The sequence below is a fragment of the Sprattus sprattus genome (genome assembly GCF_963457725.1).
Source record: "Sprattus sprattus genome assembly, chromosome: 8".
Classification (NCBI taxonomy): domain Eukaryota; kingdom Metazoa; phylum Chordata; class Actinopteri; order Clupeiformes; family Clupeidae; genus Sprattus; species Sprattus sprattus.
In genome coordinates, this window is record NC_137927.1 from 27,307,012 (window position 1) to 27,329,007 (window position 21,996).

A 21,996-nucleotide genomic window follows, 5' to 3' on the forward strand; every position below is an offset into this window, starting at 1 on the left:
TAAGCTCATTGATTCTCGCTGTCTGACCACGGTGTGCGTACCTGAGTGAGTGCAGTGCACAGTGCGAAAATCCACAGAGCCACCAGGTTCTCCTGCAGCCAACCTTTCACTCGCTCATAACAAGGCTGTGGGTAAGAACACACACACACAAACACACACACACACACACACACACACACACACACACACACACACACACACACACACACACACACACACACACACACACACACACACACACACACACACACACACACATACAGGGAGAGAGCGATATGAGATTTTTATATAAACACACACACTCACACACACACTGTGTGTATGTATGTAAATATCCACACAAGTTTCCCTACCCTACACTTCTCTGTGACTCCTGACAGTTTATCAGCTTGGAAACATAAATATTTGGGTTACAACTGTCTTGCCTGTCCCCCACCCCATAAAAAAGAGATGTTACAGCTGGTATGAGACATCTTGATAAAACAATCTGAAACCCAGACAACATTTCATACGGCTCCTCTGTTTCTCTTTGATCAAACCATGCTACCTACATTATTTATCAGACCACCCTCCTTAATTCCCTCTGAAAACTACAGGCAGAGAAGATGGATGTTCTCATTTCCCGCAGACCAATGGACTGGACTGGTTAAAGAGAAAAGGTTACTGTGGCCGAGGCTGTCCCCCTCTCTCTCTCCCTCTCTCTCTGAGGCAGCCTCTTGGGAGCGCCAGCCACATAATGGCGCTGAAAGCCTCTAAATGCCTCTGGCAGCATCAATGGCTGACCTCAGGCTCGGCGGCAGCGGCGGCTCAGTCATTTCAAGTCCATCTGAGGACGTGTTGGCTCCTCTGGCGACGGGCCAGATGCAGAGGGCCCTCCTAAATCTTTCATGTGGACACGTAATGGATTCCACATTCTCAAACCATCTCTGCACCATGTCCTCGCATGTTCAGACCAGATTATGTGAAAAGATATGATTTGACCAGGAGATACGGACTAAAGCACTGAGTGTATTTGAGTGTATTTCTCAGAGTGGTGAATAATGCAAACACTTTGGGGACAGTGCAGTTACGAATACCCTAAACCTGTCAGCTAGATGCTGAAGGTACATTTACTCTGGAGAAATCCAGCCCTCTATGGTATTACCAGTATAGCAGATTTGGCCAGAGCAGAGAAATCCAACCCTCTATGGTATTACAAGTATAGCAGATTTGGCCAGAGCAGAGAAATCCAACCCTCGCGGTTTCAAAATAAGAGCGCCCAGCGCGATTTTTTTTTTTTTTTTTTTTTTTTTAATAATTAAAAAAACGTTTCAAAACAGCTCGAGGGCCATTCATAGACACCCCGCGGGCCACAAAAGGCCGCTACTTGAGTATGACTGCTCTATGGTATAACAAGTATAGCAGATTTGGCCAGAGCAGAGAAATCCAACCCTCTATGGTATTACAAGTATAGCAGATTTGGCCAGAGCAGAGAAATCCAACCCTCTATGGTTTTACAAGTATAGCAGATTTGGCCAGAGCAGAGAAATCCAACCCTCTATGGTATTACAAGTATAGCAGATTTGGCCAGAGCAGAGAAATCCAACCTTCTATGGTATAACAAGTATAGCAGATTTGGCCAGAGCAGAGAAATCCAACCCTCTATGGTATTACAAGTATAGCAGATTTGGCCAGAGCAGAGAAATCCAACCCTCTATGGTTTTACAAGTATAGCAGATTTGGCCAGAGCAGAGAAATCCAACCCTCTATGGTTTTACAAGTATAGCAGATTTGGCCAGAGCAGAGAAATCCAACCCTCTATGGTATTACAAGTATAGCAGATTTGGCCAGAGCAGAGAAATCCAACCTTCTATGGTATAACAAGTATAGCAGATTTGGCCAGAGCAGAGAAATCCAACCCTCTATGGTATTACAAGTATAGCAGATTTGGCCAGAGCAGAGAAATCCAACCCTCTATGGTTTTACAAGTATAGAAGATTTGGCCAGAGCAGAGAAATCCAACCCTCTATGGTATTACAAGTATAGCAGATTTGGCCAGAGCAGAGAAATCCAACCCTCTATGGTATTACAAGTATAGCAGATTTGGCCAGAGCAGAGAAATCTAACCTTCTATGGTATTACAAGTATAGCAGATTTGGCCAGAGCAGAGGAATCCAACCCTCTATGGTATTACAAGTATAGCAGATTTGGCCAGAGCAGAGGAATCCAACCTTCTATGGTATAACAAGTATAGCAGATTTGGCCAGAGCAGAGGAATCCAACCCTCTATGGTATTACAAGTATAGCAGATTTGGCCAGAGCAGAGGAATCCAACCTTCTATGGTATAACAAGTATAGCAGATTTGGCCAGAGCAATACATGTGGTTATACAGGAGAGTAAACAGTGCTCTGCACAGTGAAGAGCATGTCAGTGGATGAGTGTCTGTGTCTGTGTCTGTGGGAGAGAAGCAAGGCAGATGGGGTCTCACCGCGGTCCACCATGTGCCGGGGTTCTCCAAGCCGCAGTTATCGCTGTACTCCAAGCAGCAGGAGTCAGGAACTCGAGACGCGTTGTAGACTTCGAACCAATCCGTGTGGTTGGTCACGCCACAGCACCGGAACTGAAACAGCCAGAGATGAATGCAGGAAATAAGGTGTTGGTGTTAGTCATGGGGATGGTTTGAATCAAAATAAATAAACATGCCACCCAGATTTGTTGTTTTTTGCTGAATTTGGTTTTCTGCAGAACATTCTATAACATTTCCATTAACAGACATGCCTAATATTTAGTTTTGTACAGAGCTAAGTCCTTCTCCAATCCCATTTGAAAATGCTATTTGCAATCTCAATGCTAAAAGATGAGTGAAAACTGGTAAGAAAAAACATCCCCAGGAGAGCATATTCAGCGATGCATTCATACAGAATCCTATCTAATCCTTGTCTGGGATGCCAGATTTATGAGTTTTTTTCTGTTTGGGATTGAATATTCAAGGCTTTTCGTAAATACACCCAATCCTGTTTTCTTGGTGGAACTACAACAAATGCATTGTAGCTACAAACAGCAAAGTGCACCTTTCTTGCTAAAAAGCCTATATTTATGATTCCTACAGACATGCACATCTTCCATCAAATGATTTATTTATTGACTGTATCTCTGTCATTTTTATACTTGGACAATTCTCTCCACACTCAAACTCCATGCTTCCCGCGAGAGAGGATGTGGACTCGCATGGAAGCTGGGCTGGCTTCCTGGAGAGATCTTTTTATTCCAGCAAGTACATCCTTCTGGCTAGAAAAGATTTACTATTTTCTACTCGAGCACCAAGCATACCAAACAAACGTATCATTATTCTCACTTTTCACCTTCCTTGACTTGAAGTACAGCTAAGGAAGGCAGGGTTTTTTTCATGAATAATACAAAGAACAGTACATCAAACAAGAACCAGAACAAACAAGTTTTCACAGGGGACACCAGAAGTGTGTTTCCATTTGTCTTGTTGCTCGAATGAGTCTGCGAGGCCATTCTTGTTTGTTTTAACCAGGTTGTGTAACCTAATCATAGTGTTCCATACGAAAATAATGATGTTATGCAGCCATGTAATGTCCTTGCACTTGTAATGCACTTGACACAAGTGGAAAAATCTATAGATATGCAATGAGCAAGATGAAAACTGAAGCTCCAATGCCTACACATGAAAACGCTTACAAAAGCTTGTAGATGAAAAAGTATTTCTTAATTAAAGGCAGTGTTCAAAGTTGTGTAGAACAGGGGAACAATATTGAAAGTTCATAACATGTGCTTTTGAAGGAGCTGACGTCACTGTCTGCACTACAAGAGGAGTGAGCTAATTTGAATCAGAAGTGATTTAATGTAGTTTAAGAAGGCAAGCGGCTGTGTGATAGTCAGAGCTCAAGTGAAAACATATTCAATTAAACCACCATCCTGATTTGCCATGTAGAAATGAGAAAATGTCTGAAAACACAAATAAAAATAATTACACTCCAAACCAGTATTCAGTTACTACGGCCAAAGGCACCATGCTAAAGAACATGCTGCTGTCACTTAACAGTTTTCTTAACTGCAAGCCAAATGACTCTCGGGCTGCTCCTCAGTGTATCTCAGCCATTGTCTCTTGGCACACAGAACTGTGATTCAGCGTGTGTCATCCATTTGTTGCCCTGCAGCTAATCCCCTCCCAATGCAGGTGGCGGGGTGTAAAAATAGGACTCACATCAGTTTGCACAATACTCCAAGCGTTGGTGAGGCCAATGTTCCCTTCGGTGCCAAAAAGCTGGAGGCCTCTCTTCAGGTCCTTCTGGGCGTGGTGATCAATCTGTGGGAGCCGAAACAAGAGGAGAAGGAAAGAAATCGTTACAATACGAGGGGAATGTAGATAATCGGGTGAGGGTGTGCTACAGTGGGCGGGCACCATCGACTCCGAGTGGAGCGATTTGTCGGCTTGTCAGCTGCTAACGTGGAGGGAGAGAGAGAGAGGTTCTACACGGACTCCTCTGATGTGCCAAAGTGTCCAGTCATTATCGCCCATGCAGTCTTTCTCTCTCTCTCAGCTCCTACGGATCCCTCCCTGAGAGAGACTCCTTGCAGGAAGTGAAGTGTGCGCTCTTGATCGGGGGGGGGGGGGGCAGGTAGGTGTAGCGCTTGGCAGAGCAATCCTATTTCTCGCTTTTCTCGGTTTTGATGAGGCCGAAATACAGGTTTACCATGGTCTGCCTTGAAAGTATATGTTGGCTGTTTGAAGATTCTGCAAGCTTGACAACTGTATGGTAACACAGCTATTGAGAGGTGTGAAGATATAAGGAGATCATTTTATAGAAAGGATGCTCAGTCTGTAAATTCCATGTCTTTCCCCCAGGTCAAGAGTTTAAATCAAGGTGAACAAGGAAGGCAAAAAGCACTTTGATGTTTTCATATAATCCTGCTTTGAACATTTGGTGCAGTCCAGCTCTGGAAAGGTGTGTGTAAGATAGGGTACCCAAATCTGAATACATTATTCGGAAAAGCACAAATAATTCAATGGAAACGAATATTGCTTGTAATTATTCTGGGGAAAAAAGCCAGTTCCATGATTGGCATGTCTGTGTGTCAGCCATTGTTTCTTCTAATCGATTCATATCATTGTGGATGGCCGCAAGATAAAAATGCCCATTTTGTTTGCAACATGGGATTTTAAATTTCCCTAACTAGCTATTTAATTTACTACACATTATGGAAAAGTGAACGCTTTATTCTGTAGGCGCCCCGCATGGAGTCAATGCACAGCAGGCAGTGGGCTGAGAGGTGACCATTTCCAGCTCAGGACACCTCTCGCATAGAGGAGGAGGAGGAGGAGAAGGAGGAGGAGGAGGCTCTCATAAACGGGAGCTAGGAAGACAAAGGCCTGGTGTGGCAGCTGGAAATCTTTCAAACCCTCGCAACCTATACATCAAAATGGGACTTCGAACCTCTATAAACTACGCCCACTTCCAGACTTCTACAGAGACAGATGCTTTTGTTGCTTGAACAGATACAGATACTGATAATGATGTCTCTGTACAACTCTAGTGTCAGAAGGATGCTGTGTGCGGCATGAATAACACGCCGGTGTTGTCACTCAAAGAACCCTCTCCCCTTTGTTCATTCAACATCAACAGATGAGTTCTGCACAACCTCATCATCCAGGCACTTTGGACTGCCTGTCATACCTCTGATGCTGAGATTGGGTGACTGCCTTCTACCTTCTAAAGGTTACAGGAAATATGATTATGATATATGGATATGGTCCATGCATGTCTTATTTCCAGACAATTGCATGCATAACAGCACTAACCTTGCATGCCTACTTATCGTACGTTTTTCTTGTTTTCTTTATAAAAGATCAATGCTTTTCCTCCTCATTGTCATAGCTTCATTGATAATAACTGATTAGAGACTTCTTCTTCCCTCGGCTACCCAGTGGCGGTCCGTCAGGGCCTTCAAGGCCTTCTCTGCTGGCCTAAACATCATCAGAAAATAAATGTAATAAAATAAATTTAATTTTAATATTTTCTTTTCATAAATATGTATTAAATGATTCCCCATAGTCCATTATCTTCATTTCATGCTTCCAGCGTTGTTCATTTATGTTAGAGCTTTCATCCAATCATATTTCCGCTATCATGTGTTGCCACGCTCCTTGAAATCTTCCCAGAGAACAGAAATCTTCCCTGAGGCCTTCAGAATTCACATTGAAGGCCCGTGTACATCTGATTGGCTATCACAACTTGCTGTTTCAGTTCATTTAAGTTGAATGAACTGAAACAGACAGTTGTGACAACCAATCAGATTTCGAGTTGGCGACACTGGGCCTTCTAGAAGGCCCGGAGGATGTCTTTCCTCGTGTTGAACGTGACACGTAAACGTCCTTTGATTGGATACTGAGGCAGACCGGTGCAGTGCTTCAGTGCTCAGTTTAGCTGGCTAAAACGACGTACATCGGTTTCAATGCTTATTCTTCTAGTTGTTTCAATTGGTAAGACTAAATATAATTACATTAACCAACTCAAATAAATGAGTTTACACAAACTTGATAATTCCAGTTTTTGATACAATTACAACGCCATTTTCAAGACGGAACTTTCAAGAAAAACTGGATATCGTGAGGATGGGAAGTTTAATGAAACTGCTTTGCAGGTGGGACAATGCGATGTTACTTGTTAAACTTGTTAAACCTCACATTGAGTCTCATAGGCTACTTTTGGTGGACTTAAGAAAACTTTGTAGACTAATCCCTGAAAATCGCCTTTTATTTTTAAGTTGTGACAGTTATATCCAAGCGATCATATAACTTAGAGTTTACTACTCGTAATGTATTGTTAATACGGGTGTATTGATTTGAAATGCTCCGGAAATATTAATAAAGTCTGTTGTACTCGACTATGTTAAGGTGATGCAATGCTCACTTATACTGCCTTTCTGTATAAAATATACTGGTTCGAGAGCCATGGCGTCATAATGATGGTATTAGGAGGTGGATTCACTCAGTTTAACATCGTGTAGGACATCGCTGAAGGCCTAGTCGTGAAATGCACGGACCGCCACTGCGGCTACCATATCACTCATCCTAAGTACACAGTCTAGTTGTCTTTTCATACAATGAGTACAAACAGTTACAGTATGTTCCAGTCAAGGTTTTTTAACAAGCTTTACTCAAATGTTCAGCCATTTCAGTTTTAAGACAGTTGTGCCATATTTTACTTTGGGAGGGAAGTAGTCTCATAGACAACACAATGAGGATTTATATAAAGCAAACCAAATATGTCAACTGGAAGTGTACGACTGGGAGATGTCGAGTTATCTGTCCACAAGGCATGGTGCATAAGTCACGTTATATTGGGAAAATGTCATATTTTCTAACCTAACATTCATTGGCAATGTAATTGTTCAATTTTTCTTCAAGGCAGTTTTATGAACTGCCTGAAATTACTAGTAAGTGAAATTAAAGTCCCATGTTGCAAACAAAATGGGCATTTTTATCTTACGGCCATCCTCAATTATATTATATGAAATGATTTGAACAATGGCTGACGCACAGATATGTTAATTATCGTGCTGACTTTTATCTGAATCACAAGGAGCAATTTCGCTTAGAAGAAATCTGTTTCCATCACATTATTTTCTTGAAAAACATATTCAGAGTCAAGTACATGTCAACTACAACTATTCATTCAGTCCACCATGAAAGAGAGGTCCTTGGAAAATGCAGTCTTGCCACAAAAGAAAAATGCACTACACTGAATGGATAGTTGCTTAAAGTGTGGCCTGTTTTGTCTTTACACAAAGAGTTTTCTTGTTGCTGACAGTCTACGAATCTATCTCTACATAATTTTACCCCAGTGTGTCAGTACATCAACTTGTTCAAACGCATCTTTCAATGTAACATCTGACACATTTGCAAGACTTGTGAAATTTGTATTATCTCATTTCTTTCACCATATTTGAACCAGTTTGTTAACTAATACTATTTCAATATATTTTAGGTTGTGTGCACCTCTCTTTTTGTAATGCATATTCCCAACCATTTATATATCTATCTATACCCATATATGTTATATGATTCTCAGAAGAGGGATCATATCTAACTGTTTACCAAAATAACCACATTGTAAACTGAAAATCGATGCATAGATTATTACCCAGCAACCTATAACTCCGCAAACAGCAACAGTAACCTATAAACATCGCTGCACACACATATGGCGATGAAATGTGTACATTTCCTCATGGGTTTTCTACTAATAGACCAGTTCTTTATCAGTCTCTAAGGCTCGGGCCTTTGAGTAATCAACATCTCTTTTACTGAATTTGTCCAGCATGCAAGAAAAGAAATCTGGCAAAGTAAAGGTGACTGCATTCAGTCCGCCCAAAGGCAGCCTAATGGAGCAGATATTATTAGCTTATTAGTCCTGTTCACACCAACTGCCTTCAATAATTAACACAATTTACATATTTATCTCCAAAAAAAAAATGGGTGAGTGTATCTGTCGCCCTCAATTGTACATTTTGTTTGCAATCTTTTCATGCATTTACGTTTACAGATTACATTTCATGTTGTAAGACTCGCTTTTTCTTTTAATTACATTTTTGGATGGCCTGAGAAAAAAACACAATTTTATTACAGCAATACTTGTGGTCTTTCCTTGCCATGGTTCAGTTAATCTACCTGAATTGCAATGGCAACATTTCTGTGACCCTCTGCTTTTCAGAATGAACCAACTGAAAATGGAGACTTGTAGTGTGGTAACGTATTGATAAAACGTACTACAACACTGGATTTTTTTTCCAAACTGCTGCAAATATATCGATTCCAATCCTTGACACCTTGCTCACTGGGCAAAGCGTTAGGTTAGGTTACAATAACATTGGTACAAAACGATGCCCCTTAACTTTTAAAACAAGGGTAAGAGACACTGCATCTACATGCCTGTGTCATCAATCAATCAGATTGATTCTCATCATTGACCAGGCTCACTGTACTTACAGAGGGCTAGGCGATTGATTGGTTCCTCTTGCCGTCTGGGGAGGGCTGTGGCAGTGACACCGCCACTCCAGCGGGACCCCTGCGGGCTAAGACGGATCACCCCCTCCAGTAAATCACTACTGTTTGCAACCCACTCAAACACTGCTCAAGTGTGAGCTGAATTATACATTGGCCTCTGCCTCCTACCCTGAGACCATGTCTTTTCGAGGGGGGTGGGTTAAGTACAGTTCCCTTGCCCACCCCACCCGTCATGGCCCTGGGTTCTTCTCAGTGAGTGTCACTCCTACGTGTCCATCCAGGTGAGGCCCGCCATTAACACTCTGGCTCTCATATGAAAGAACAGCCATGCTATTAGCTTATGCTAATGAAAGTAATGAAAGTGATCTAAGGCGTCTGGAAATTAGCACTGCAGCCGTTAAACCATTAATCACCCCGCGTACATATTGCAGTGTGTTTCAGCTCTTTAATATTACCCCATCTCTCCGTGAAGCTCTCACAGGGGCCGGGGATGATAGATCATTAAAGATTGACCCGCTTTTGGAGAACACACTGGTGACTTCAATGGTGTGTGTGTAGAGAGAGAGAGAGAGAGAGAGAGAGAGAGCGCGCAGGCTGTGTGTGGTGTTAGATTCAAGTCAAGGCAAGACTGCTGTGTCTCCCAGTCTACCAGGCAAGGCATTGCCATTCATTATTCAAAGCGGCAGAGAGACACCGAGGAGACGAATACAGTGAGGCAAATGTAAGAGAAGGCTGAGCGACCGAAGAAGAAGACGGAAGGTGAGAGGGAAGGAAGGAGGGAGGGAGGGAGTAAAGAGAAAAGATGATGACGATGAGGCAAAGAGAAGGATGAAGATAAGTAGTAAATGCAACAAATAGATGTTTTAAACCAACAAATCAGAGCTTATACCAAGAGGATTTGCCTCCAGCCGTGTGATGGAACAGCCGGGCTGCATTACACGGTGAAGTAGTCATTGCTCATGAAAGGCTGGTTGGGGAAATCATGCAAACATCTGCATTAAATAAAACAACACATCAGGACCCTTCATATCTCCAATCAATTACTATCATCGCAGGCTGTTCTCAGTCTTCCCTGATGCACAGAGCATGAGGCACAGTTTCAAATTAATCATTGCTCCTCTGCTGCATCTCTATCTGAGCAATGGCTCCTGCAGTCCCACACCACAAATAAAACTTCTTTTAAATTGTGGGCACATCTCTCTTCAAATCTCAACCGCTACTGGCTGTCTTGCTGCCTTGCATGGTTCCATAGTGCAGGTTTCGTCTATATAAAGCCGCGTAGGGTTGGGAGCGTAGGTGACGGACACGTTCCTCTGTGTTGGTTTCTATCTCAGAGCCAGTTATGGAAAAGAAAGCGAGTTTGGTAAGAGGAACAGAGAAAAAATAGCTTACAGAAGAAAGAAAACATCAGAAAAGAAAGAGTTCAGAGATGAATGCCTGTTTCACCGTCTGCGCCATCATGAGCTACAATGTTTTCAAGGATGGCAGTGGGATGGAAACAAAAGGATCGGGTTGAAAAGGGACTGCAGAGGAGTGGAGAAAAAAATGAGGCAGCATTTTCCATGCTCCTCAACCTCTCTCCCCCTCTCTCTCTCTCTCTCTCTCTGTCTCTCTCCCCCTCTCTCTCTCTCTCGCTCTTTCTCTCTCTGTCTCTCTCCCCCTCTCTCTCTCTCCCAGCGGCTCTGACCTTGAGCTGATTCACACTGTCAGAGTCAACATGTCCTCTCCACCCAGGGGAGCAGAGGAAGACTGAAGAGAGAGAGAGAGAGAGAGAGAGAGAGAGAGAGAGAGAGAGAAAGAGAGAGAGAGAGAGAGAGAGAGAAAGAGAGAGAGAGAGAGACTCCTCCTGCAGACCAAGTGCTCATGTATTACTTGTTTCTGTCACTGTCTTGTGTTATGTCATTTATCTTGTTATCTGTATTTTTCTGTCTGTCTGTTCACACTGGGGATGTTAAGTATCATGGCATTAAAGTGTACGGAATGCCAAAATATCTGGCAGAGGGAGAAAGAGAGAGAAAGAGAGAGAGAGAGAGAGAGAGAGAGAGACACACACACACACACAAATAATTAATGTATTATATATTTACAGTCTTATGTGAGATTCGCATTTCTAAAATCCTTAAATTCTGTGTATTCAAAAAGAACTAGCAAGGCAAAAAGAGAATTTCAGATATCGATCTGTATCTATTATAAAAAAGGATATTTTGCATTTTGTGCGTGATGCTGCTTCAATGAAACACAAAATAACTGAATGATTTTGCACTTGGTAATAGGCAGGGGGTTTACTTCTTAAAATTGCCAGAGCATGTGAAAGTAAAATATTAATTTATTGACACTAGAAAAAATAAACATGTTTGCTCTGGTTTCCATGGGTAAAAGAGTGGTGCTTTTGATTCCTATTTTCCCAATAAGGAACCATGAAGAGCCATCTTCAGTATATGGCTTGGCATCTCATAGCATATGATAGCTCGAGGGTTTACATTTGGATGGACATCTGATTAACCAATCATCCCTTTATCAACTCTGTGTTTAGTCTGTCTGTTCTTTGAAGGCCAATTAGAGTGAAGTCTAATGTGCCAAGTTCTGCTGACACTGCTGGTGGCTTGTGAGTGAAAAAAAGACCTCACACATGACAGAGAAGGCATAAGCTGCTTCCCAACTTCCAGAGATAAAACAGGCAGCAAATGGAAGACTGGCCCCTGATAAAAAGGGCTGAGTTTCATAACATGGCTTTTAGTTAAATTGCTTCATTCTGAATATTCTATTTGTTGTTTTATTCGATACACAACATTTACTCCCTAGCACAGATAATTTATTCATCAAGAACGGAAAGTGTCTCGGACCAGAGATGTCCTAAAGCAAAGAAAATGATCTGATACTCCTACCTCAGACTATCAACTGAAGTGATGTTCTATGAACCCAAGTGTGAAGGGTTATAAATGAGCAAAATGATTATATGGTTATACCATGCATCCTGTATCATTTCTTTCCACATTAGCCTAAAGGTGTCATTTTGTGTCTGCCATGCCTGGAAGAAATAAATATTGTATATCACACACAAGATTGTGCCTGACAATGACATCATGAGTGTTACTGATTTGCACATGATCATCTTCCATCTCCATGCTGAAGGCATATGGTCCACACTATTTTGGCAGATTTGTATTTGGAAGTTTCAGGTGGTGATTTTAGGCGAATAAATCTCCCAACCTATTGCCAGTACTCATTCAGACTGAACAGCCCCGAATTTAGCAACATTATCAATTTTCTTGGACAAACTGCATATGCAGGTTATGAATAAACACAACAAGCGTCTGGAGTCTCCACTGAACAAAAAAGAAGTCTCTTTAAGTTGCGATCACAAACACTGCTAAGAATCCTACTGGCAGGCTTGGCAAAAATTGCGGTTGTGACACACAGTGCATGTATACATGATGAATATGTATTCTCTCCTATGTTCCTCTCCTGAAATTGGGACATCGCAAACAAGACCATGTTCACAACGGGGAGACTTCTGCCTGATTCCTGGTTCTCTGATTGGGAGTATAACCCTCCTCGGTCTGCCTGCTGTTCAGATGCTGCCGCTGGGGCGGTGGAGGAGCTCGCCGTGAATCTCCGTATTTACCGCAGTCAGGGCATGTCCCAGAGGAATTTCCCATCCGTGCCTCTGGCGGCAAAGAGTCTGCTAATTAGCTCGCACACTCAGCCTACAGCTAAAACAGATGGCAAATGCATCCACTTCTTTAAAAGCCACGTATGAAGACGCTGATAACTACCACGATGGTGGTATTACTTTAGTGCTGGTGGGCGGGCTCAAGGGATATCTAGACACGAGAAGGCTGTCTGCAAAGTGTGGCTGTGGAGGTATGGAGGTATAACAAACTGAAATCAAGTGTGACATAACACATCACAATGCTCCGACCTTGATCTTCCAGTATGGAGACATGAGAGGGCTGGCTAAGGGTGAAATGCATTAAACATGGTCGCTGAACAAGCAGGCTCAAAGGGGGACCCGTGCTTCAGATAGATACCCTCATGATTGATATGTAGTTTATCAGAGGTCTTTTAAGTTTGACATGCCTTTGATAAAAACAGACAGCCAATTTGGAACGGCATGAATGCACCGTCAGTCTTTTCAGAAGTAGCTCGAAACAAACAATCTCCTTAAGCTGACAAGCTGTGAGTAAACACACGTGATGGTGGATAAACAAATAAAGAGGTTTTTTGGGAATGTGACATCTTCAGCTCGAGGTGTTGTTTTACTTTAGTTCGCGTGTCGCAGTATTCGGTGAAGCACAGTGCTTATTTTAGTGAACACAGACACAAAGGGAATTCTGCTAGGGGTGGGGGAGACGCTTTCAGCGACGGCTGGCTTTCGCAAGTATGTCATGGAGTAATGTTCTGTCTCTGTCAGGGATTGTAGGAGGCCTCGATAAAATGGTGCGAAACTGCAAAACACAGCTTTATAAATAGGATTGTCATATATTAATATTAATGGCGTTCCTATATTGAAAAGCACAGTCTGCGCTCCTTCTTTGAATGCATTCCCAAAAACAAGCTCTAATCAATCAAATATACATCGGCTTCAATTTCAAAATCTCAGCATCTAAATAAAATGTCTTTTAAGGGCACTCAAATAATGTCAGCTGGCCTGGTTTCCCCTATGATCCCGCTATGAATCAGCTCTGAACAAGACTCATGAATTCAGGATGAGACACATTAAATACATTCAGCAATCCAAGGTCAGGCATGGAGATGGATACCCATAGCAGGGTCAGATCCAACGGCCCATGTCTCTGGGAGAATTTGAATACAGTGCGAGTTGGAATAATACAGGACAGTGTAGGATTTAATGACATCATACTATTACTGTGCTTCATGAGCAGGGGCTTGACTAGGCAAAGTGATAAAAAGGGAAGCCTTAATAGAAGTAAATAATTAACTCACCTCGTCTTGATAGGCGAAGAAGAGGATGATGAACAGAATCTCCAAAAAGAAGATCAGGAGAAGCAAAATGAAGAACTGCAGAGAGAGAGAGAGAGAAAGAGAGATAGAGATGATGAGTGGGTGAGAAAGTGAAGGTAAAGGAGCTATATAAGGGGGAGTGAGAGATGGGAGGGAGACTGAATTCCTTTCTATCAGTCAACACCAATATTTATGACTGGCAGAGCAAATCAGTGACTGGAGAAGAGGGGCAAGTGGTAAGTGATGAATAGCTTCACCTTCAACTAGCCTCTCTTTGGCCCCGTATTTCAGCCAGACCTCTCTGCCCGCCTGTCTCTCTCGCAGGGTGACAGCGCTGCACTGTCATTCATCTTTACCTTTGCACTTCTCATAAGTGCCGAGGACAACTATTTCACATTTTCTGCCAGCCACTCTGGAAGAATAAATCATCTTTGCCCTCTCTTACCATAACATCTGTCTCTTGCATCCCACCAATCGCAGAGACTGAGACACTGACAGGGAGGCCGTCACAGGGGACAGACAAATAAAAAGGAAGGAAGACTGAGACTGAGGAACACTGTATGAAAACAGGAGGGGGGGGGGGGGATGGAGAGCAGCAGTTACTGCAGAGATCGGCAAGATCGTTTGAAACTTGTCAAAATTCTTGCTGTAGTCGGGATTTAGCTTCATGCCAGTAACTCCCCTCCCAATACATTGAAAAGCAAGGGGTTGCCAGGGTCTGACGAGAGTCCTCTCCCAGGGCCTTTGACAGTAACCATTAGAGGCAGAGACAGAAGAAGGGGGATTTATGATGAGAACTCATAAAGTGCCAGGCTGCTGACTGAATTCAGCCCACATACAGTATTCCTGTCTTTAATGTGCAGCGCTGCATGGCGCCATCATTCAGACAACACTTCATATGTTGCCTTGATTGCATGCTGTGAATTCTCTTTGTTTACGAGTGTGCAGCCAAACAGGGTTATTACAACCATACAACAGGGAACAAATAGCTTGGGCCGAAGAGCAAGTGGTGAGTTATCATAAATACTGTACCGGTGCTTCTCCTTTAGTGAAGAGCAAGTGTGAGTTATCATAAATACTGTACCAGTGTTTCTCCTTTAGTGAAGAGCAAGTGTGAGTTATCATAAATACTGTACCAGTGTTTCTCCTTTAGTGAAGAGCAAGTGTGAGTTATCATAAATACTGTACCAGTGTTTCTCCTTTAGTGAAGAGCAAGTGTGAGTTATCATAAATACTGTACCAGTGCTTCTCCTTCAGTGAAGAGCAAGTGTGAGTTATCATAAATACTGTACCAGTGTTTCTCCTTTAGTGAAGAGCAAGTGTGAGTTATCATAAATACTGTACCAGTGTTTCTCCTTTAGTGAAGAGCAAGTGTGAGTTATCATAAATACTGTACCAGTGCTTCTCCTTCAGTGAAGAGCAAGTGTGAGTTATCGTACATTCTGTGCCAGTGCTTCTCTAGTGAAGAGCAAGTGGTGATTACTGTACTGGTGCTTCTCCCTGTCCGCATTAGTGAGTTTGTGGGCGCCTGCACTCATGTTGCACTCATGAGGATTTTCCTTATCTTATACCATGATTACACCGCCTCTTTGGCTCATCTCTACCTCTCTTTCTCTCCTTCTCTCTCTCGCTCCCTCTCTTTTTCTCTCTCTCGCTTTCCTCCTACTCTCCCTCACCTCTCATCACTCTTCATCAGTGATACTAAAGTTTCATGTTCCAGGGACCTCCTCACAATCACCGTAGCAAAGCCTCCCTCCAGTTAAGACACTCAGGAGAGCCGGCCTCCATCGTTAAAGTTGAGGGAGTGACCTAAATACTGTCCTTAACAAGTAAACATGGCTTCCCTCCAGAGGGATGACGGAATATTTTATCATAAATCTCCAGCGCGGCCTGGACTCGCTACAGGCGATAACCTCCTGCAAGGTGATTTCACCTGCTCTCTCCGCTCCAGACCGCTTGGCAGAGAGAGTGCTCAGGATGCAAGGGAAGATTTAGATTGATTTTGGAGGGGGCTTCCTCATGGTCAATTGCTTCTCCAATAAATATGATTCATGGCCTCATTGCGATCATGAGGATTTTTTTTTTGGGGGGGGGGGGGGTGGGTCGATATAATGAGTTTAGGATGATTAAATATGCACCTACAAGAATATGATCATGCATATGAATTTAGAATTCACTCAGCGGGGTTTAAATGGCAGAGCTCTCAGGAAGCGTTTGCCACTCAGTTAGCTTCCTTTTCTCCTTGTTCATGCACAAGTATCTAACAATATTTAATTTCATTCTATTCTAGTCCTTTGGGCTAAGAAGCATAAACCTATTGAAATTACTTCTGAGGCCTGATTTAAGTAAACTGTAAATCTCTTTCTTGATAAACAGCACAGTAACCATAGCTCACACAGGGATTTGAATTACTTTCGAAATGTGTAATGTACAAACACAGATCCGAACATTAGTGCTATTATCTTTTTCCAGGCGTCCAAATGACTTAGTACATAAATGGATTAAGCCACATACCAGCACTACTGGGTGAAGAGTGTCTTAAGTCAATTTATAGGATGAAATACATTAAATATGAAAACAGCAACATAGAGGGTAAACCAGCCATACACGCATGTGCCATACAGCATACTATGTGTGCTTGCCTTAATCCTGCACAAAACGTGTGTGCACCCACATGTAGCTTAATTTAGTCTCTGAATAGTGATGAAAGATTCATGAAATATTTGAGAGGTGTGATTAGATTCATTATTTGAGCTATGTGTGCCAGCATGGATGCAATCTGCCTTTAGCGTGAATCGATGCCTTGGCAGGGGAGAGCCCAACACGGAATGAATATAATTAAAGTCTTGGACGAATCAATTCCGAGGAATTTATCTCTTCGGTATGACTTCGGTTCCCTTCAAAAAAAAAGATGGATGCGACATTGTGCGAGAGGGTGCAACAAGATCAACCTGTAATAAAGATATCAATACCCATTGGGATCGCATAAGGACCCTTTGAAACAGATGTGTGCATTTTAATATTTTACTTCTCACGATGGAAAACCACCGATATTCTAGCCATGTTTGGCATGTCTGCCTTCATGGATGACGTGTCTTGTCTCGATGAGTGGCTTTGCGACCTCCAACCTCACACATCAGTCGACCCAGATTAAGTGTGAGGGTAATTTCAAGGCTCACCGATCTCTGTCAGGGCAGACACTCCATTGCTGAGGCTGGACAGAGACTGGGTCAATAGGTGGATGCAGCAAACAATCATGGATTAGTTAAGCTCACTAGTCCACCAGGCTGCAAGTTATTAGGCATTACCTTTAACCCATGGGGTCAATGTCTGCACATCCCTTGACCTGGAAGCTCACTCAAGTCATGTAAAATGGTAACACCATAGGCTTTCCTCAGACATAAATAAAAACATAAAAGCTGTGATAATGGAAGATAATGAAATGTAAGGATGACCTGGCACACTTGCACAGAATGGTGGGCATCATGCAGCAGGGGAATAGCAGGGACAATCAAACAGACTTGGAAAGAAAAATGCGGTGGACAGAAAACAAATATAAGATGGCTAGGGGCTTCTGAAGTCAAGGAATGGAGTTGCATCAATGATGATTTTAAAGGAATTTGGGAAGGATTGAAGGATACAAATGAGAAAAAGTTGAATCTCCTGGGTGAAGCCCTCTACAATTATGGAATGGAAAGATATGGAGTTTATCAGAAAGCTAGGAAGGAAAAGCAAGGTCAACCAAATCAAGATGACGGGTTGAAAAAGAAAGTCTGATTCGAGAGAGGAGGAGCAGATGGTATTAGTGTACTGCAGGCAGAGGTGAAGACTTGCTATGCGAGGGAGGGAAGTGTATCTGTTTTGTATCTGTTTAGTATGTGTATTTATGTTTAGTATCTATATTGTATATTTATTGTTTATCTAGTAGGTCTACTACTTTATCTTTTCATATGTTTATCTTATGTTCAGTACTTATTGTTAAGTTATGTTATGTTATATCATGTTGGAGTACTTATATGTTTATATGTTATGTTATGTCTTGTTATGTTATGGTAGTGTGGTACGGTGTCCTGTCCTAAGAATTTCAGTGCCCAGTCCGACTCTGTTGTTCTGTGTATCTGACAATAAAAGACTTGACTTGACTTGATTTGGAGGGCAGAGATCCCCAGATGAAGAAGGAAAAAAATAGAACACGCCGGGGCTACATTCTACAATGATACATTTTAGTTTGTGAAGTCTTCATTCACTCAAGGGGGAAATGTGAAGATTGAGAGTTGAAAGAATGGAAGAGTATCTTCTGGAAGGGGATCTTCAACGGGTATATACTGACAATCACAGGCAAGTGGAACTGGCAGACATTCCTTCAGTTGGAGAGTGTCTTCTTTATGTGGAGGTAAAAATCTTCTTTTGTGTGGAAGCAATGAGATTGGTCTCCTATTTGAAGGCAATTGGCTTGATAGATATTTCAGGATATTTCAGGATTTTCGGGATATTTGGAACCTAGCATGATTTGGCATCAATTTCAGGCATCAAGGCCAGAAGGCAGAGACCCTGTGTGCTATTTTTGGACCTTGCTAAAGCCTTTGGATTGGTGCCACATAATCAATTGTAGAGGGCATGCAGTTACTTTCAGGTCCCTGAGAAGATTACAGCATTAGTCATATTTTAAGAATATTCAGTTTTAACACAAGTACTGTAACTACACCTCATCCAGGCAGCATATGTTTGGCAATCATGGCAAAGGAGGAAATGAAAAAGGGCATCTAAATTGGTTTTTGGTGGGAAAAGGCTGCAGAATGGCACCCAGTTACCTCCCAGACGATGATCTGATGACACTGATAACAACCACCCCTTATACAAGCTGGCTGTTATGACAGCCTGAGATGAGCCTGGATGAATATGACACCTAACAAATGTAGAAGTGTCTTTCTCAGTACAGGAACATTGGTGGAAGAAGGTTTTATATTGATCCTAAGGTGATTCCTTCTATTGTAGAAAAGCTGGTGAAGAGTTTAGGCAGGTGGTAGGTGGCTCCACATTGAGTGACTGATGACAGATTGAAGAGTTTAGAGAATTATTCATTTAGAGTACCAGCACTATTGAGAAGACCTTTTTGCCTGGTAAACTGAAATTGTGGTGCTTTGACTGTGTTTGGAGTTGCTATTTCAGAAGTGGAGAAATTTGAGAGAGCCATGAATAAGGCTGTTAGTAAAGGGTTTGAAGTACTGTAGCTTTGTATGGAAAAGACGTTTTTTAAGTTAGCAATGACCACTCTGGTGGAGTTCAAATATGCACCAGCATGGAGATGACACAGTAACAGTTGGAAAACATGGGGATAGTCTACACTGCCAGAGAGGAGGCAGATGGTAACTAGCTTTGTTCACAAGCAAGAAGAGGAAACTAGACGAGCAGCTTCTGCTTCTCAAGCAAAGCAAGGGCAGTGGATGGGCTGGCATGGTGTTGAGACGAGGAAGATCAGCTCGAGGCTATGAATGCTAATCGCATTAAATTCACGTTTGGAGTCCTCCCAAGTAGAGGGTAGGTAAAGATGGAAGCTGCAAGTCTGGCTCTTAAACCGTATTCTGTCTGTTTGTAAAACTAGCTTGAACAAGGGTCCCTACACGTGAAAACATAATCAGGTTTTTAAATAATTTGCGTGTTTGTTTGAGAATAAACAAGTCAACGTTTACGCTTTGCTGGTTAATGACAGGGACAAAAGAATCTATCTAATAGGTGCAAGAGGGGAAGAAAAGTGGACACTAGGCATGTACAAACAGTACAGCACTGAGGCAAATTCAACTTCCACAGTGTACTGTTGCGACTGCTATTAGACCAGCATGGTGTTTTATTCTGTGTGCGAGCGCATTGTTTACTTTAAGCCAGAAAATCATTCATTTCAGTTCATTAAAGTGGAACTTTAGTGTATCTGTTGTTGTCCCTGGTATTGACATGTGTCCTAACCCATGGTGAGTATGGAGGGAGGTGGGTCTGGGATGCCAGACACCAATATTGAGCTTTCTGAAACACTGACGAATGAAGGTGCCCACTTGACAACAGTGAAATAATGACTAAGGCACCTTTGTTGTTGTTGTAGTTGGTATGATGGTTGTAGTGCACCCAGGTTGGTAAAATACTTAGGCTAGGTTGTTCGGTACGAGTACTTCGGTCTTTGGCCACTGTGGGAGATCTTCAACGCATAGCACATGGAATTTAACCTAATATATATTTTTTCTCTGTGTACCTAACAAATAAGTAGGAGATAAGGTGAAAGGCGTTACTCCCCTCTGTATAGTTTAAATCTTTCCAGAACCTTTTTAAATATGTACAGCTCTTTCTTACTCAAATAATCTTTTTGAAATCTATGAGTGCCCTAATTAAAGCAGTCTTTATAAGGCTCAGCTAATTGTACTGACACTTTACCGAGGTGGCAAAGAGCAGAAAATGTCACACATACTAATGATCAAGCCTGTCAAAAGCAATCATTTACAGGTTGCCTCCCAGGATGTTATAAGGAGAAGCCTTGCTGTTCATTAGATCAGATGACGATGCACACTTTTCTATGTGACAAGAGGTGGGAAAAAGAAAATGATCAAGTCAGTACCTTACAACAGGCTCCTATGTGTATTTGTTAGGTGTTCTCTCCACTTCATAGACATTTACAGACATTTTCACACACTTAGATGGTTTGTAGAAAAGCCCCACATTTACAGCCTCATCAGGCTTTGTCTCAGCTGTCTTTGTGTCCACGTGCTACATCTTAATAGGATTGCAGCAGTCATGCAGAGGTAACTAGTATCTGACAGGACCATCTTTAAACCTTCTCTCAACTGCACGCTCTATTAGCTTCAGAATGATTGTATGTTGAATGGATGCTGAGATGAGGCTGTTTATTGGTTTACACTCACTGGTTCATTTTGGACAGAACTTATGGAACTGGTAAGCTTACAGTGTGGCTGCATTGCTCAGGGTGCACTCTCAGTTCAAGGGCAGCACTTACACTCAACAACAGTGGCCTGCTTTCTTTCACAGCTCCGATGCATCCCAGGCAACCAATCACCATGATGATGGTCCCCACGGCGATGAGGAGGTTGGCAGCAGAGAGGGAGGGCAGTGAGGAGGAGAGGGTGGCAAAGTTTCCCTGGGTCACTGACAGCCACACCCCCACGCCCAGTATCCCACAGCCCCCGAGCTGCACAGACAGAGACATATAGAGGGAGGAAGAGAAAGTGGGAGAAGAAGGGAAAGAAGGGGAAGAAGTTTGTCACAACCTCAATCTTCATACAATCAAAGGTAGATCCACTAAATTCATATCATCATGCATGACACACAAACACTTCCTTAAGAGAAAAGCTAGAATGAAAGGCATGGCAGATTCTTAAAACTATTGTAATTAAGACCTTTGTCAGGTTTTTAATGGCACACACAACACCCTGGAACACACACATGCATATATAGAACCCCCCAGGAGCAGTGGGCAGCTTGTAGCGCCCGGGGACAAGGTGAAGTGAACTGTCCATCTTTGGTCAGGGATGGACATGTGTTCTGTTATTTTGCAAGTTTTTTCTGTTGGGGTTCTTAGTGGAGGAAACCCCTTGTGAACACGGGGAGTACATGCAAACTCCACACAGAAAGGCCCGGGAGATAGCCCGCCTGAGCACTGACGGTCTGGGGAGGACCTGCCCCCCAGAGCCAACAGTGCCCCATGCGGAAATCGAACCCATGACCTTCTTGCTGCGAGCACTCATGTTGTGACGGCAACAGTAATGGGATGACATTCTTCTTATTTTTTTTATTTATTTTTTTTTGTTGTTGCATAAGTTGTTCAAATATGGATGCATTCTTTAGAAATGGTCACGTGTGTATGTGTTTGTGTCTGGCTGTGGAGCAGGGATTATAAATAATATACTACAAAATAACCCAAATATAAACAGCTCTCTAAAATTCCTGAAAGAAAGCCTGAAGGAACATTTTTGTCCTCATGTTTTTTGACAGTCTGGCTGAATGGGTGGAGAGGGGA

General features: G+C 42.5%; 1 protein-coding gene across 1 annotated transcript in view; it reads right to left on the reverse strand.

Moving 5' to 3' along the window:
• tspan4a (tetraspanin 4a) overlaps window positions 1–21,996 on the reverse strand; it is a gene marked incomplete at its 5' end in the record, with an annotated part of 39,929 nt that overhangs the window by 1,928 nt on the left and 16,005 nt on the right. Inside the window, 5 exons of the mRNA XM_080843290.1 lie at window positions 42–125; window positions 2,469–2,600; window positions 4,212–4,313; window positions 13,962–14,036; window positions 20,977–21,168. Of these exons, the coding sequence (XP_080699416.1) occupies window positions 42–125; window positions 2,469–2,600; window positions 4,212–4,313; window positions 13,962–14,036; window positions 20,977–21,168 (585 nt within the window). The remainder of the gene's footprint in view (window positions 1–41; window positions 126–2,468; window positions 2,601–4,211; window positions 4,314–13,961; window positions 14,037–20,976; window positions 21,169–21,996) is intronic.